Raw genomic sequence first — 13,375 nt, 5'->3', positions numbered from 1 at the left:
AGCAATTCTTTTGAGCAGAATAGCCTTTTTTGGAGGCAATTCTTTTGAGCAGAATAGCCTTATTTGGAGGCAATTCTTTTGAGCAGAATAGCCTTATTTGGAGGCAATTCTTTTGAGCAGAAAAGCCTTTTTTGGAGACAATTCTTTTGAGCAGAATAGCCTTTTTTGGAGGCAAGCAATTTTTTTGAGCAGAATAGTCTTTTTTGGAGGCAATTCTTTTGAGCAGAAAAGCCTTTTTTGGAGGCAATTCTTTTGAGCAGAATAGCCTTTCTTGGAAGCAATTTTTTTTAGTAGAATAGCCGTTTTTGGAGGCAAGCAATTCTTTTTAGTAGAATAGCCGTTTTTGGAGGCAAGCAATTCTTTTGAGCAGAATAGCCTTTTTTGGAGGCAAGCAATTCTTTTGAGCAGAATAGCCTTTTTTGGAGGCAAGCAATTCTTTTGAGCAGAATAGGCTGTTTTGGAGGCAAGCAATTCTTTTGAGCAGAATAGGCTTTTTTGGAGGCAATTCTTTTGAGCAGAATAGTCTTTTTGGAGGCAATTCTTTTGAGCAAAATAGCCTTTTTTGGAGGCAATTCTTTTGAGCAGAATAGCTTTTTTTGGAGGCAATTCTTTTGAGCAGAATAGCTTTTTTTGGAGGCAACTCTTTTGAGCAGAATAGTCTTTTTGGAGGCAATTCTTTTAAGCAGAATAGTCTTTTTGGAGGCAATTCTTTTGAGCAGAATAGTCTTTTTTGGAGGCAATTCTTTAGAGCAGAATAGTCTTTTTTGGAGGCAATTCTTTTGAGCAGAATAGCTTTTTTTGGAGGCAATTCGTTTGAGCAGAATAGTCTCTTTGGAGGCAATTCTTTTGAGCAGAATAGTCTTTTTGGAGGCAATTCTTTTGAGCAGAATAGTCTTTTTTGGAGGCAATTCTTTTGAGCAGAATAGTTTTTTTTTGGAGGCAATCCTTTTGAACAGAATAGCTTTTTTTGGAGGCAATTCTTTTGAGCAGAATAGGTTTTTTTGGAGGCAATTCTTTTGAGCAGAGTAGCCTTTTTTGGAGGCAATCCTTTTGAGCAGAATAGCCTTTTTTGGAGGGAATTCTTGTGAGCAGAATAGCCTTTTTTGGAGGCATTTCTTTTGAGCAGAATAGCCTTTTTTGGAGGCAATCCTTTTGAGCAGAATAGCCTTTTTTGGAGGCAATTCTTTTGAGCAGAATAGCCTTTTTTGGAGGCAAGCAATTCTTTTGAGCAGAATAGGCTTTCTTGGAGGCAATTCTTTTGAGCAGAATAGCCTTTTTTGGAGGCAATTCTTTTGAGCAGAATTGCTTTTTTTAGAGGCAATTCTTTTGAGCAGAATAGTCTTTTTTGGGGGCAATCCTTTTGAGCAGAATAGTCTTTTGCGGAGGCAATTCTTTTGAGCAGAATAGGCTTTTTTGGAGGCAATTCTTTTGAGCAGAATAGCCTTTTTTGGAGGCAATTCTTTTGAGCAGAATAGTCTTTTTTGGAGGCAAGTCTTTTGAGCAGAATAGTCTTTTTTGGAGGCAATTCTTTTGAGCAGAATAGCCTTTTTTGGAGGCAATCCTTTTGAGCAGAATAGCCTTTTTTGGAGGCAATTCTTTTGAGCAGAATAGTCTTTTTTGGAGGCAATTCTTTTGAGCAGAATAGCCTTTTTTGGAGGGAATTCTTTTGAGCAGAATAGGCTTTTTTGGAGGCAATTCTTTTGAGCAGAATAGCCTTTTTTGGAGGCAATTCTTTTGAGCAGAATAGTCTTTTTTGGAGGCAATTCTTTTGAGCAGAATAGCCTTTTTTGGAGGCAATTCTTTTGAGCAGAATAGCCTTTTTTGGAGGCAATCCTTTAGAGCAGAATAGCCTTTTTTGGAGGCAATTCTTTTGAGCAGAATAGCCTTTTTTGGAGGCAAGCAATTCTTTTGAGCAGAATAGCCTTTTTTGGAGGCAATTCTTTTGAGCAGAATAGCCTTTTTTGGAGGCAATTCTTTTGAGCAGAATAGCCTTTTTTGGAGGCAATCCTTTTGAGTAGAATAGCGTTTTTTGGAGGCAATTCTTTTGAGCAGAATAGCCTTTTTTGGAGGCAATCCTTTTAGGAGAATGGCCTTTTTTGGAGGCAATTCTTTTGAGCAGAATAGGCCTTCTTGGAGGCAATTCTTTTGAGCAGAATAGGCTTTCTTGGAGGCAATTCTTTTGAGCAGAATAGCCTTTTTTGGAGGCAATTCTTTTGAGCAGAATAGCCTTTTTGGGAGGCAATTCTTTTGAGCAGAATAGCCTTTTTTGGGGGCAATTCTTTTGAGCAGAAGAGCTTTTTTCAGAGGCCATTCTTTTGAGCAGAATAGCCTTTTTTGGAGGCAATACTTTTGGGCAGAATAGTCTTTTTGGAGGCAATTCTTTTGAGCAGAATAGTCTTTTTTGGAGGCAATTCTTTTGAGCAGAATAGTCTTTTTTGGAGGCAATTCTTTTGAGCAGAATAGTCTTTTTTGGAGGCAATTCTTTTGAGCAGAATAGCCTTTTTTTGGAGGCAATCCTTTTGAGCAGAATAGCTTTTTTTGGAGGCAATTCTTTTGAGCAGAATAGTATTTTTTGGAGGCAATTCTTTCGAGCAGAGTAGCTTTTTTTGGAGGCAATCCTTTTCAGCAGAATAGCCTTTTTTGGAGGCAATCCTTTTGAGGAGAATAGTCTTTTTTGGAGGCAATTCTTTTGAGCAGAATAGCCTTTTGCGGAGGCAATTCTTGTGAACAGATTAGCCTTTTTTTCGAGCAGAATGTGTAAAGGCGTAGTCAGGGTTTTCTGCATGAACATTCAGTCATCGATGGTATTGATGTTGCGATATACCTTGGTATCGTCAGCATAAAGGGAAGTGAAAGCATCACCTATAGCTACATATGGGAGGTCGTTAAAAATTATTTTGAATAGCAGTGGCCCCAAAAGGCTGCTTTGGGGGACCCCAGAAGTGACAGGGGCCCATGGCGAAGTTGCGCCATCGATAACAACTCGTTGGAGTCGGCCAGATAGGTAGTTACAAGCTGACCTGACCCCGAGTCGGCTCGTAACTTAGAAAGAAGGACGTTATGATCTACAGTGTCAAACGCCTTGGCGAAGTCAAGGTAAATTACGTCCGTCTGGATGTTTTTATCTAGGTTTCGGCCGATGGAACTGAGCGTAAACATGGTATTTTTTGCGAGAGCAAGTTAGCTCCCGGGAAAAATGTTTGGAAATTCAAAACTGTGTCAATTCTCCTTCTAATTAGTAATAATTATAGTCTCTAAATAAACGCTAAGAAAAGGAGAATACAGAAAAATGCTCTTTGGTGTTTGGTAGAATTATTTCAGAGCTTTGAAACTTGTGTGTGTTTACAAACACATGAGAGCCGTGCGGTGCGAATGAAAAAACACGGCCACGAAACAATTTTTTGAAAAATTAACTTCTTCTCGAATAGGTGGTATCGAAAGCGATTAAAGTGTCTATGTAAAGCTATTTTAGAGTATATAAAACTGTTCAATTGAGGCCTGAACGTTACCATAGCTGATCACGAACGGGTGATATAGGCAAATGTGAGGCTTCTTTAAACTTACTTTTGCCGCCGGTCTGTTCTAACTTGCTGCATGAGCCCTTAATCGTCTCCGCTTTTTTTTTTTTTCCTTTTTCTCTCTCTTTCTCTTCTTTCTACGTTTGTCAACAAATACATATAAATTGACTTTGTATTTTGTGTTCTTTAGCATTTCTGTTGTAAACTCATCTCGCCATGCAACTTCCCGCCAAACAAAACACGGGCGCATTAGCATTGTGGGATTGCGTACGGACGGTCGGGCGGAGGGAAATGACGTCATAACTAAACCAAAATTTTTCGTATTCATGGATTTCCTAAATTTTCTTAGCTATGGGGCATGTCGTAGACATTGTTCCGAGACTTGCTGTTCAGTGCTGGATATGGCACCCAATCGCTATCAGTTATTATTAAAAGAACCTGCTCATATGCGCTGGGAAAATCCTAGTCTAAAAAAGCAGCTAAAACACGCTGAACTGACACTAATATTTTAGTTTCATTTTTATTTTTCTTTAATTTCTTTTTGTATTTTTCTTCCTTAGTTTTATTCTTGGTTTTACTTATTCGGTGTTTGTTTATGCTGCGAGCGCGCATGCTTACCCAGTATTCGAAATGTAACGATCAAATTTACTCTTGCTTACAATCAACAACCTCTACAATTAGTTTTTTAAATTCTACCTCCCTTTATTTTTGTAACTGCACAGAGGTAGTGGCCAACACGAAAGCCTTGCTCCTTTGGCCACGACACACTTCTTCCCTAGAAGGTAAAACCACTCTCCAAAAACATGTTTTACAATAACTTTCCAAATTTCTGCGCGCTGATTGGCTCGTAGCTATTGTCTATAAGAGTACAGACAATAAAAATGACGTCAGATGTAACGCGCGCGCTTTCTCAACGAAAAAAAAAAAGCCAAATCCGCTCGTACTTTTTCATGTTATTATAAAAAACAAATTGACGGCAGTTTTCTATGGTCTATACTCTTATAGGCATTTCAGTTCACGTCATTTTATGGCCTAAAAGAGTATAGACCATAGAAAACTGCCGTCGATTTGTTAATTAATCAATTTTGAAAGAGAATATGTCTTCCCCTTCTGATAATGGTATATTACTTTCATTTTAACTTTTAATAAACCTTTACACAGAGAAATTCTAAACTTTGTTAAGACCAGTGTACCGAAGAACTTTAAAGGTTTAATTCAAACACCTGAGAGCTTTGGCGGACAAATCAGAGAGCATAACATTACGTCCGTTTCTTTCTCATCTTTAATAACGTTCGGTATTATTTCCTCCAGTTTTCATCGCGAGGTTGAAAAGTTTCCCCATGCATTCTGCTGAGCTTAAATGTTGAGCAAAAACGTCCTGTAAAAGGCGGCAACGTCTGTCGTGATTAAACGATCGGTGATCCTTGGCCTTTACATCACCCATTTTTTCAATCAACATACCAATGTAGACATCTTCCATTTTGAAAGGCTTCTTGCAGAGATCAAACATTTCCACTAACTTGTGGACTATGTCTGATGATAACAGATATGCTCCGAGGCAGTAGTCTGGATACCTTGTTCTGTTGTATTCTTCCTGGGATACTTTATACTTTCCTTTGCGAAGAGGGATCACGTCATGCCGACACCTTCCCGTGTAAAGTTTTGTTTTAGGTGTGACAGGCTTTCGTAGATAGTCCGTCAACAAATACGGATTAACAAACACATCATCATCAGCCTTGAGTAGGTACTGAAAATCGCAGTATTTTGACGCCCATTCCAGACCCATCTGCGTCTTCAAGGTAAGATTATAATAATGCTCTTTTTGAGCTCCTCGTATTAGATCTCTGTGCATCATTTCCTCAGCTTCCAAGTGTTCATCATTCTGAACGCTGTAACCTGCGACTTGACCGAGAAGAAACACTGTCTTCCATCTTGTCTTCATTGATGGATCAGTTCCCCATGTTTTGCGAATAACTGATCTTCTATCAAATGAAGCAGGGTGTGTTGGTACCATAATCAAAAGAAATACCTTTTGGGTACATCGTTCTCGAGATATTAAATATGTCTTATGTGGAATGGCTTGTTCTTTGCTTGGCGGCGCTGTCAAAGCTTCCGTTTTTAAAGCCAGGGAATTGTTGTTTTTGTTGAGTAATCCATTGTGTGAGGCTTTCTGGTCTTGCAGATCCTTGACAGCTGTTAGATACGGATCCTTGTTCACCAATGCTTTAAGAATGATGGTAAACAAAACCCCGCTTAGCAGCAGAAGACTGATAATGAACTTTCTCCGCTTTACAGTCCTCATTGGTGTGCGGATAAGTTGTGTCAGACTCCTTAAGGACATCGTTGAGGGAGGCTTTGATAGGTTGACTTTCAGAAGAGCTGGAAAGAGAGTCACAAAAGAATACGTTGATTTCATTGTATTTCATTCCTGTTGGCAGATATTGAAGTATAATTAGTTTTCTACTGAAAAATAGCCAAAATATCGTTTACTTCTCAGAGTAATCACCTCCCGAAAATTAAATAGCGACAGTCGTAAAGTAATGATAGCATTTAATGGTGGAGGATCTAAAAAGAGCTGGAACTGACTATTAACTGCTTGCATTTCTACTTGTGGTTAAAATAGCAAGCTGTCAGCTGTTAAGAGACGCCTAAAAACACAACAACAACAACTAAAAACAACCAAACTTTTAAAGACCACAATAATTCTGAAGAAACGGGAACTAAAGCTGTGATTACGAATGTTTGAAAGTCGTTGTTATAGGTTTTGTCTTATATGCACAAACTTCATTGTAACAACAACTCCGCAAGACAGTCTCATTATGCCTTTATGCGGTTTGTCTAGAGCTTACCTTTGTCATGTGTTTGATGCTAAAACGTCGCGAAATGATTTATCTGAATCTTTTATTAAGACAACCGGATGGAATTGCATAGTTGAACTTTCCAACAAACACACACAGTGGCATTTCATTGATTCTAAAGCCAGTTTAGGTGGACACTATAGCATCCCCCAGACGTCTGCAAGCCGTGTGATATGAGAGCGCTTGGCATTGCCATCAAGCTCTGGAACGACATCTCAGATGACCATAGCATATGGTCAAGTATTTTTCAGCGCCAGCTCAAGGCGGAGGAGGACAGGATCCCCAGCCTATAGCTAGCTGAAGAGGGCAGACACCGTACGTCAAAGGAAGTAAAAGCCCGTCAGCCAGCCAGAAGCCACATTTAGATGTGGCTACTGCAAGAGAGACTACTGTAGCCACATAGGACGGTGCCCCAGCTGCAGTGTGACTGACCACAAGGTACTGTGTTAGGTGGACACTATAGCATTCCCCAAACGTCTGCAAGCCGTGTGATATGAGAGCGCTTGGCATCGCCATCAAGCTCTGGAACGACATCTCAGATGACCATAGCATATGGTCAAGTATTTTTCAGCGCCAGCTCAAGGCGGAGGAGGACAGGATCCCCAGCCTATAGCTAGCTGAAGAGGGCAGACACCGTACGTCAAAGGAAGTGAGAGCCCGTCAGCCAGCCAGAGGCCACATTTAGATGTGGCTACTGCAGGAGAGACTACTGTTCCAACATTGGCTTCATCAGCCACACAGGACGCTGCCCCAGCTGTAGTGTGACTGACCACAAGGTACACTACCCATGGTCGACCCCGAACGACGGAGGCCTACTATGCAGAGTATTCCCCACCGAGGAAGTCGCTTTAGCCATATCACTCTCCTTAGGAGAATTATCAGTGTATGTTGTAGTGCAAAGTGAACGCATGGTTATCCTTCTGAGTGTTAGCCCCAGTAAAGAAATGGGAAATCGTACAAGGCAAAGAGAAAAACGATTTCGGCGGGAATTACGCCCACGACGTCCGGATTTGATTGTCCGTTGCTCGACCGAGTGAGCTACGAGAACAGACGGGAACAAATCGTGAGTGATTATGGTAATAAAATGATTACGGCAATGGAAGTGTAAAAGTCAGTCTGAAATCAGCAAAACTTAAAATAAAAAGTTTTGCTATTGTTCTTAGTGCTGTTTTAAAATTGTGAAATAAATTTTGCCGTACAGTTCAGGAATATTATTGTATTCTTACACATGATTGTAAATTTAAACGTATGCTTATGAAGTAGTTACCTCATATCCTGAGGGAATTTTTGATACGGAACTTTGAATATTTCAGATTTTGATTTATTGACCCGTTTGAGTCATAATGACTCTTAAAGGCGCAAAATCTAGTAAAGAAAAACGTCACGTAGTCAATGTAAAATGTAGCACCATATAATACAATAATATTCTGAGTGATATGTTTTCTTTACAATATTCCAATTGTTTTTAAATTAGTTCAGGTTACAATTTTGCAGACAGCCTAAGAGTTAGAGAAAATAATTTGTAAATTGACTCAGCCACGTAGCATTTTTTGTTATTTTGACTCATTTCTATTACAAGCTATTTATTTGCACCAGCGTAGTTTGAACGCTGGTGTTTTTATGTAAATCAAGTCCCCTGAGTTTGTTTCACGGTGAACATTTCCAAACAGATTTCTCTCAGTTTACAAATTAATTCCAAGACTATGGTTATCAGATTGCTGTCGCTTATGAAGTATGTAATCGAGAGCGAAATATATCTTGCCCCGGCTCAGAAATAGTACTGTAGACGTACGATAATATTTAGCTTTATTTTACTCCATTATTTCCATTCTTCACTCAAGCCTAAATATTTATTTACTTTCTTGTATTACATTCCTGCTTCATGGAAACTGAGTTCTTAGTATTTTCGGCAAATTAACTTTTGAATTAGGGAACACACCGCCTCTGGAAACTTGTCTTTAAAAAGTTATGATTTCTTTTGGAAGGTGTTTTCAGCTGTGAAATTGGGAAATGATATAGCTTTTCTTTAATGAACGTTTGTTTTAAGCTCGCGCGCGCTCACACCTTTTGAGCCGGAGTTCGCATAATGATTACTGCGGGAGGTAGTGAGCTTCATTAAAATCTAGCTCCGCTCGCACACTTTCACCCCTCAAGGTTCTTTGATGCCACCTCAATCATTTTCAGTTGAATTTTCACTCTTCTTTTAGCCTTAAACTAAAATCTGTTTCGACAGGATCTTAGTAAAACTCGATTACTTTCAGGTTAGCGATTTAAATTGCTGTATTGGAATTCAGCCTTTCAGATATCTTAAGTTTTCCAAATTTTTTCACGAACAAAGAAACTTTATCTAATTTCTAATTCCTTTTACGATCCGACTCCTCTCAGCTGCGAACACCTAGTTTTCGCATAACAATAACTTTAGAAAAACCAATTAACTTTAGCATTTCACATAAATATAGCTGCTTTAAACTCTGTAGATTCACTGTAGATACACTGTAGAACACGGTAGATAGACTGTAGCGCATTCTGTGGAAACACTGTAGACACGCTGTAGTCCTGGGGTGCTTACCATTTACATGGAAAACCCGGAAATTCCAGTTGGAAAATCAAATGGTACGCATCGTTCCATTTGGAGTACTTCTGAAATTATGGGCTTCTGGTCAAAGTGATACATTTTTATTACTCCTTCTGGGATTTACAGCTGATGTTCATACATTTTGCATGTTATCCATCTTCTGTTAAGACAAGCTAAATCGTTTCGTATTTATGCCGAAAATTTCCATCCGGGTGGTTTGCGTAAATGGTAAGCACACCAGATGTTCTAATCCTGTGCTGTAAGAACCCCAACTTTCTTCACGAAATAAAATCAGTTGGACCAAACCTTTGGACTTCTAAAATCTGTCTCGTAACAGTACCCGGCTAGTAACATCTGTTATAAAATCACTAGCCTGTGAACAGGCTCCCGTAGCCGGATAGGGCAAAGGAAAAGGCCGCGAGCGAAACCCTCGTCTAGCTTCCCTCTCGGCACAGTTTACCCCCGGCTCGCTTCGCTCGCGGCCAGTTTTCTTTCGTCCTATCCCCTACCGTAGCCTGTTCACAGGCTATAAAATCACAGTCTGTATATTTTCTGCGGTGTTCTTCACTGTGAATCATGCTGCACTGTATTTCCTTTTTTCTCCTTTTTAATTAAAGTAGCTGTCTAAAAGTTAAATGGAATTACTTTTGAGGCGTCAAAAGTTATTACAATTTGCCTTAAATATTACACTTTGTGTCAGTAACTGCGTTTCAGTGATGTAGAATAGGTTGCCGTCGTTACACTGCTGACACTAACAAAAATTTGTACTGCGTTACGCTCGTCTTGTGTTTATGCTTATTCTTATGTACATTTCGTCTTAGCGAGGATCTAGATGTCATTAAAAGAGTCATTATTGCCTCTTTTTTTTAAACTGGAACTGAAACCGAATCACTGTTTTTAAACCAGCAAAATGTGCTTGCTGGTCTACGGGGAAATCACTTCAGTGAGAGAGTCTCCTGGTTGAAATATTATTATTATTATTATTATTATTATTACTAGTCTAACTATTTGCTGGCAAAAGCGCCTCTTAATTCATAACGCCAAATGTTTAAAATTGTCAGCCCTTTAATTTTCTTTGAGCTCACTGATGGTGATTTCTTTTGAGTTCAGGCGTGCGTTTCTCAATTCAATTTAATTCAATTTTATTCACACTTATTCAAATGAAATACAATATATTTTATGGTAAGAAAATAAACATGCAGAACATTATATTTAAGTGATTTTACCTTCTAGGTAAGAAGTGCGTAATGGCCAAAGGAGCAAAGCTTTCATGTTGGCTATTACCTCTGTGCAGTTACAAAAATGAGGGGAAGAAGAATTTATAAAACTAATTGTAGAGCTCTGCTAATTAAATTAGGCTTGGGAGAGGAAAATACACCAGTAAGGGAAAAAGGTGTTTACAGCAAATGTCCACTGTCCTTAATTTTCAAGCGTAATTAATGATTGGCTCTGAATGATGATTTTGAAACATTATTGTGTAATGTTAGGGAATCTAGGGACAACATGAAGGAAATTCACATTTTAAACAAACAACCACCGAGTCCAAATTGATCAAACCCTGATATAAAAAATGCTTATTTCGGCCGGCTCCAAAAGGTACGAAATACAGCTCGGGCTCTGCAGTCAAATGTTCTAGGTACGGTAAAGACTTACCTCCGGTGGGCTTTGAGTAAATGGCGCCAGGCAAAACGAGAAGACGATTTTCGAAAGTCGACAGTGGATAGCGATAAAAGTAAATAAAAGTGTCAATAAATGTGTGGTTTCTCTTCTTGAACTGTTACCTGACTGTTTTATTGTTTGAATATTCAAATGAGGGGCCTCAAAGCATCCTGCCATTGTATTATAATTTGCGTTATTACACTTTGTGTCAGTTATTGCGTTTCAGTGATGTAGAATAGGTTGCCGTCGTTATACACTGCTGACACTAACAAAAATTTGTACTTCGTTACACTTGTCTTATGTTTATGCTTATTCTTATGTACATTTCGTCTTAGCGAGGATCTGGATGTCATTAAAAGAGTCATTATTGTCTCTTTTTTTTAACTGAAACTGAAACCGAATCACTGTTTTTAAACCAGCAAAATGTGCTTGCTGGTCTACGGAGAAATCACTTCAGTGAGAGAGTCTCCTGGTTGAAATATTATTATTATTATTACTAGTCTAACTACTTGCTGGCGAAAGCGCCTCTTAATTCATAACGCCAAATGTTTAAAATTGTCAGCCATTTAATTTTCTTTGAGCTGCCTGATGGTGATTTCTTTTGAGTTCAGGCGTGCGTTTCTCAATTCAATTTAATTCAATTTTATTCACACTTATTCAACTGAAATACAATATATTTTTATGGTAAGAAAATAAATATGCAGAACATTATATTTAAGTGATTTTACCTTCTAGGTAAGAAGTGCGTAACGGCCAAAGGAGCAAAGCTTTCATGTTGGCTATTACCTCTGTGCAGTTACAAAAATGAGGGGAAGTTAGAATTTATAAAACTGATCGTAAAGCTCTGCTAATTAAATTAGGCTTGGGAGAGGAAAATACATCAGCAAGGGAAAAAGGTGTTTACAGCAAATATCCACTGTCCTTAATTTTCAAGCGTAATTAATGATTGGCTCTGAATGATGATTTTGAAACATTATTGTGTAATGTTAGGGAATCTAGGGACAACATGAAGGAAATTCACATTTTAAACAAACAACCACCGAGTCCAAATTGATCAAACCCTGATATAAAAAATGCTTATTTCGGCCGGCTCCAAAAGGTACGAAATACTGCTCGGGCTCTGCAGTCAAATGTTCTAGGTACGGTAAAGACTTACCTCCGGTGGGCTTTGAGTAAATGGCGCCAGGCAAAACGAGAAGACGATTTTCGAAAGGCGACAGTGGATAGCGATATAAGTAAATAAGAGTGTTAGTAACTGTGTGGTTTCTCTTCTTGAACTGTTACCTGACTGTTTTATTGTTTGAATATTCAAATGAGGGGCCTTAAAACATCCTGCCATTGTCCATAGTTACTAAAACAATAGCAGTTGCGTAGTACTCATGGCATAGAATTCTCTGTCCAAATTACCACCATTTGGATAGTCGAGAGGACGCGCGAAATAAGCGAGTGAAAAAGCCGAAAACTGGAGTAATCGAGCACAATGGGCCGCTCTTCTCGTTTTTTTCTTCTCGCTCCAGTCTCGCCGCGCTGTGCGCTTTCGGCTTTTTCGCTCGACTATTTCGCGCGCTTTCCCGAGTATCCAGTAAAGGACTGGGACTGCTAGCAGTCTCAGGGTCTACTGTAATAGGGGGTTATGCTGCGATGCTGTTTTTTTTTCTTTCTACCTTTTCTCTTTCTTTCTTTTTGTGTTAATATGGGATCTATTGTAAACTGTGTACTTATTTCTATTGTAAGAATTTATATTTTGGTTTTCTAATATGTCTGGTGTAATAATAATAGTAATAACAATCTTCATACAGGGAGCCCATATCACAAAAGTGATATTCAGTGGGGTCCTGTCAGTCTCAGGATGAGAAAGCTACCTTGAATACATGTATCGGATGTATTTTGCAGTGAAAAAGTTACTAAGATTCAAATGAAGTCGCACCCTGGGCCGTCACTGATTCCGTCCATCAAGACAAGTGTGTTACCGCAATAGCCGGTTGAGTAGTATTTATCCTGAACTTTCAAGTTACACTCTGTTTCTGTTTTTGTAAGAACCTTCTTTATAAGAACGTCGAGGCTGAGATTAACCAAAATTTTAAGAACGTATTAAGAAGATTCAGGCTGAGAGTCGATTAAGAACGTTTTTATTTTACTAATCTGTAAATCATGTTTAGTATAACATTAACAATGGTGACGCACATCTCGGTTTGTCATAATCACTTTGATAGGTTTCCTGGTCACGTCCACAGTTTACTGAAATACATGTAGTGTATACCATATAATTTAAGAACATCTTAAGAACGTTTTCAGCCTCAAATCGAAAAAAAAAAAATATATAAGAACGTTCAGCCTCAGCTCCAAAGTTAGACGTTCTTATAAAAAAGAAAAAAGGGTGTATCCGTCGCTAAGTTTCAGATAAATGTTCTCGTATTTCCGTTTTTATGATTGTGTTCTTTTTCTTGTGCATCCCAATAAACAGTTGATTTGATTGTTAGTAACTCAGCTCTTCAAGCATGGTGGCAGCGGCCGGATCTTCTAGTTAATTTTTTAAACATGGTTGAATATGTCGAAATAGCCAACAAAGGACATGCTCTGAAGAATTCCACAATTATAAATGTGAGCAACTCAGTGAGTGCAGGCGCGTCTCAAGCGATGACCGCCCCCAGCACCGAACTGATGTTGCAGTAAAACCTCATACATACAAACTTTATTGAAACTTGGTAAAAAAAATCTTCCGTAATTTGAAAAAAAGTTACATTAAATCATAAAAAAGATAAAAA

General features: G+C 38.7%; 1 protein-coding gene across 1 annotated transcript; it reads right to left on the bottom strand.

Moving 5' to 3' along the window:
• Positions 1-4,800: 4,800 nt before the first annotated feature.
• On the bottom strand, positions 4,801-10,651 carry LOC146460563 (beta-1,3-galactosyltransferase 5-like). The gene is made up of 2 exons (XM_085088023.1): positions 10,605-10,651; positions 4,801-5,897 (listed from the first exon to the last, which is right to left on the bottom strand). The coding sequence occupies exon 2, from the start codon at positions 5,857-5,859 to the stop codon at positions 4,801-4,803; it is 1,059 nt and encodes a 352-aa protein (XP_084944149.1). The 5' UTR covers positions 5,860-5,897; positions 10,605-10,651.
• Positions 10,652-13,375: the final 2,724 nt, after the last annotated feature.

This window comes from Pavona decussata, unplaced genomic scaffold (genome assembly GCF_977016875.1).
Source record: "Pavona decussata unplaced genomic scaffold, jaPavDecu1.1 SCAFFOLD_210, whole genome shotgun sequence".
NCBI classification, from domain to species: domain Eukaryota; kingdom Metazoa; phylum Cnidaria; class Anthozoa; order Scleractinia; family Agariciidae; genus Pavona; species Pavona decussata.
This window is presented reverse-complemented; position numbering and strand designations above follow the sequence as displayed.

Bases quoted from the DNA above. Each gene is read 5' to 3' on its own strand.
- LOC146460563 (XM_085088023.1), bottom strand. From the start codon at position 5,859: ATGTCCTTAAGGAGTCTGACACAACTTATCCGCACACCAATGAGGACT.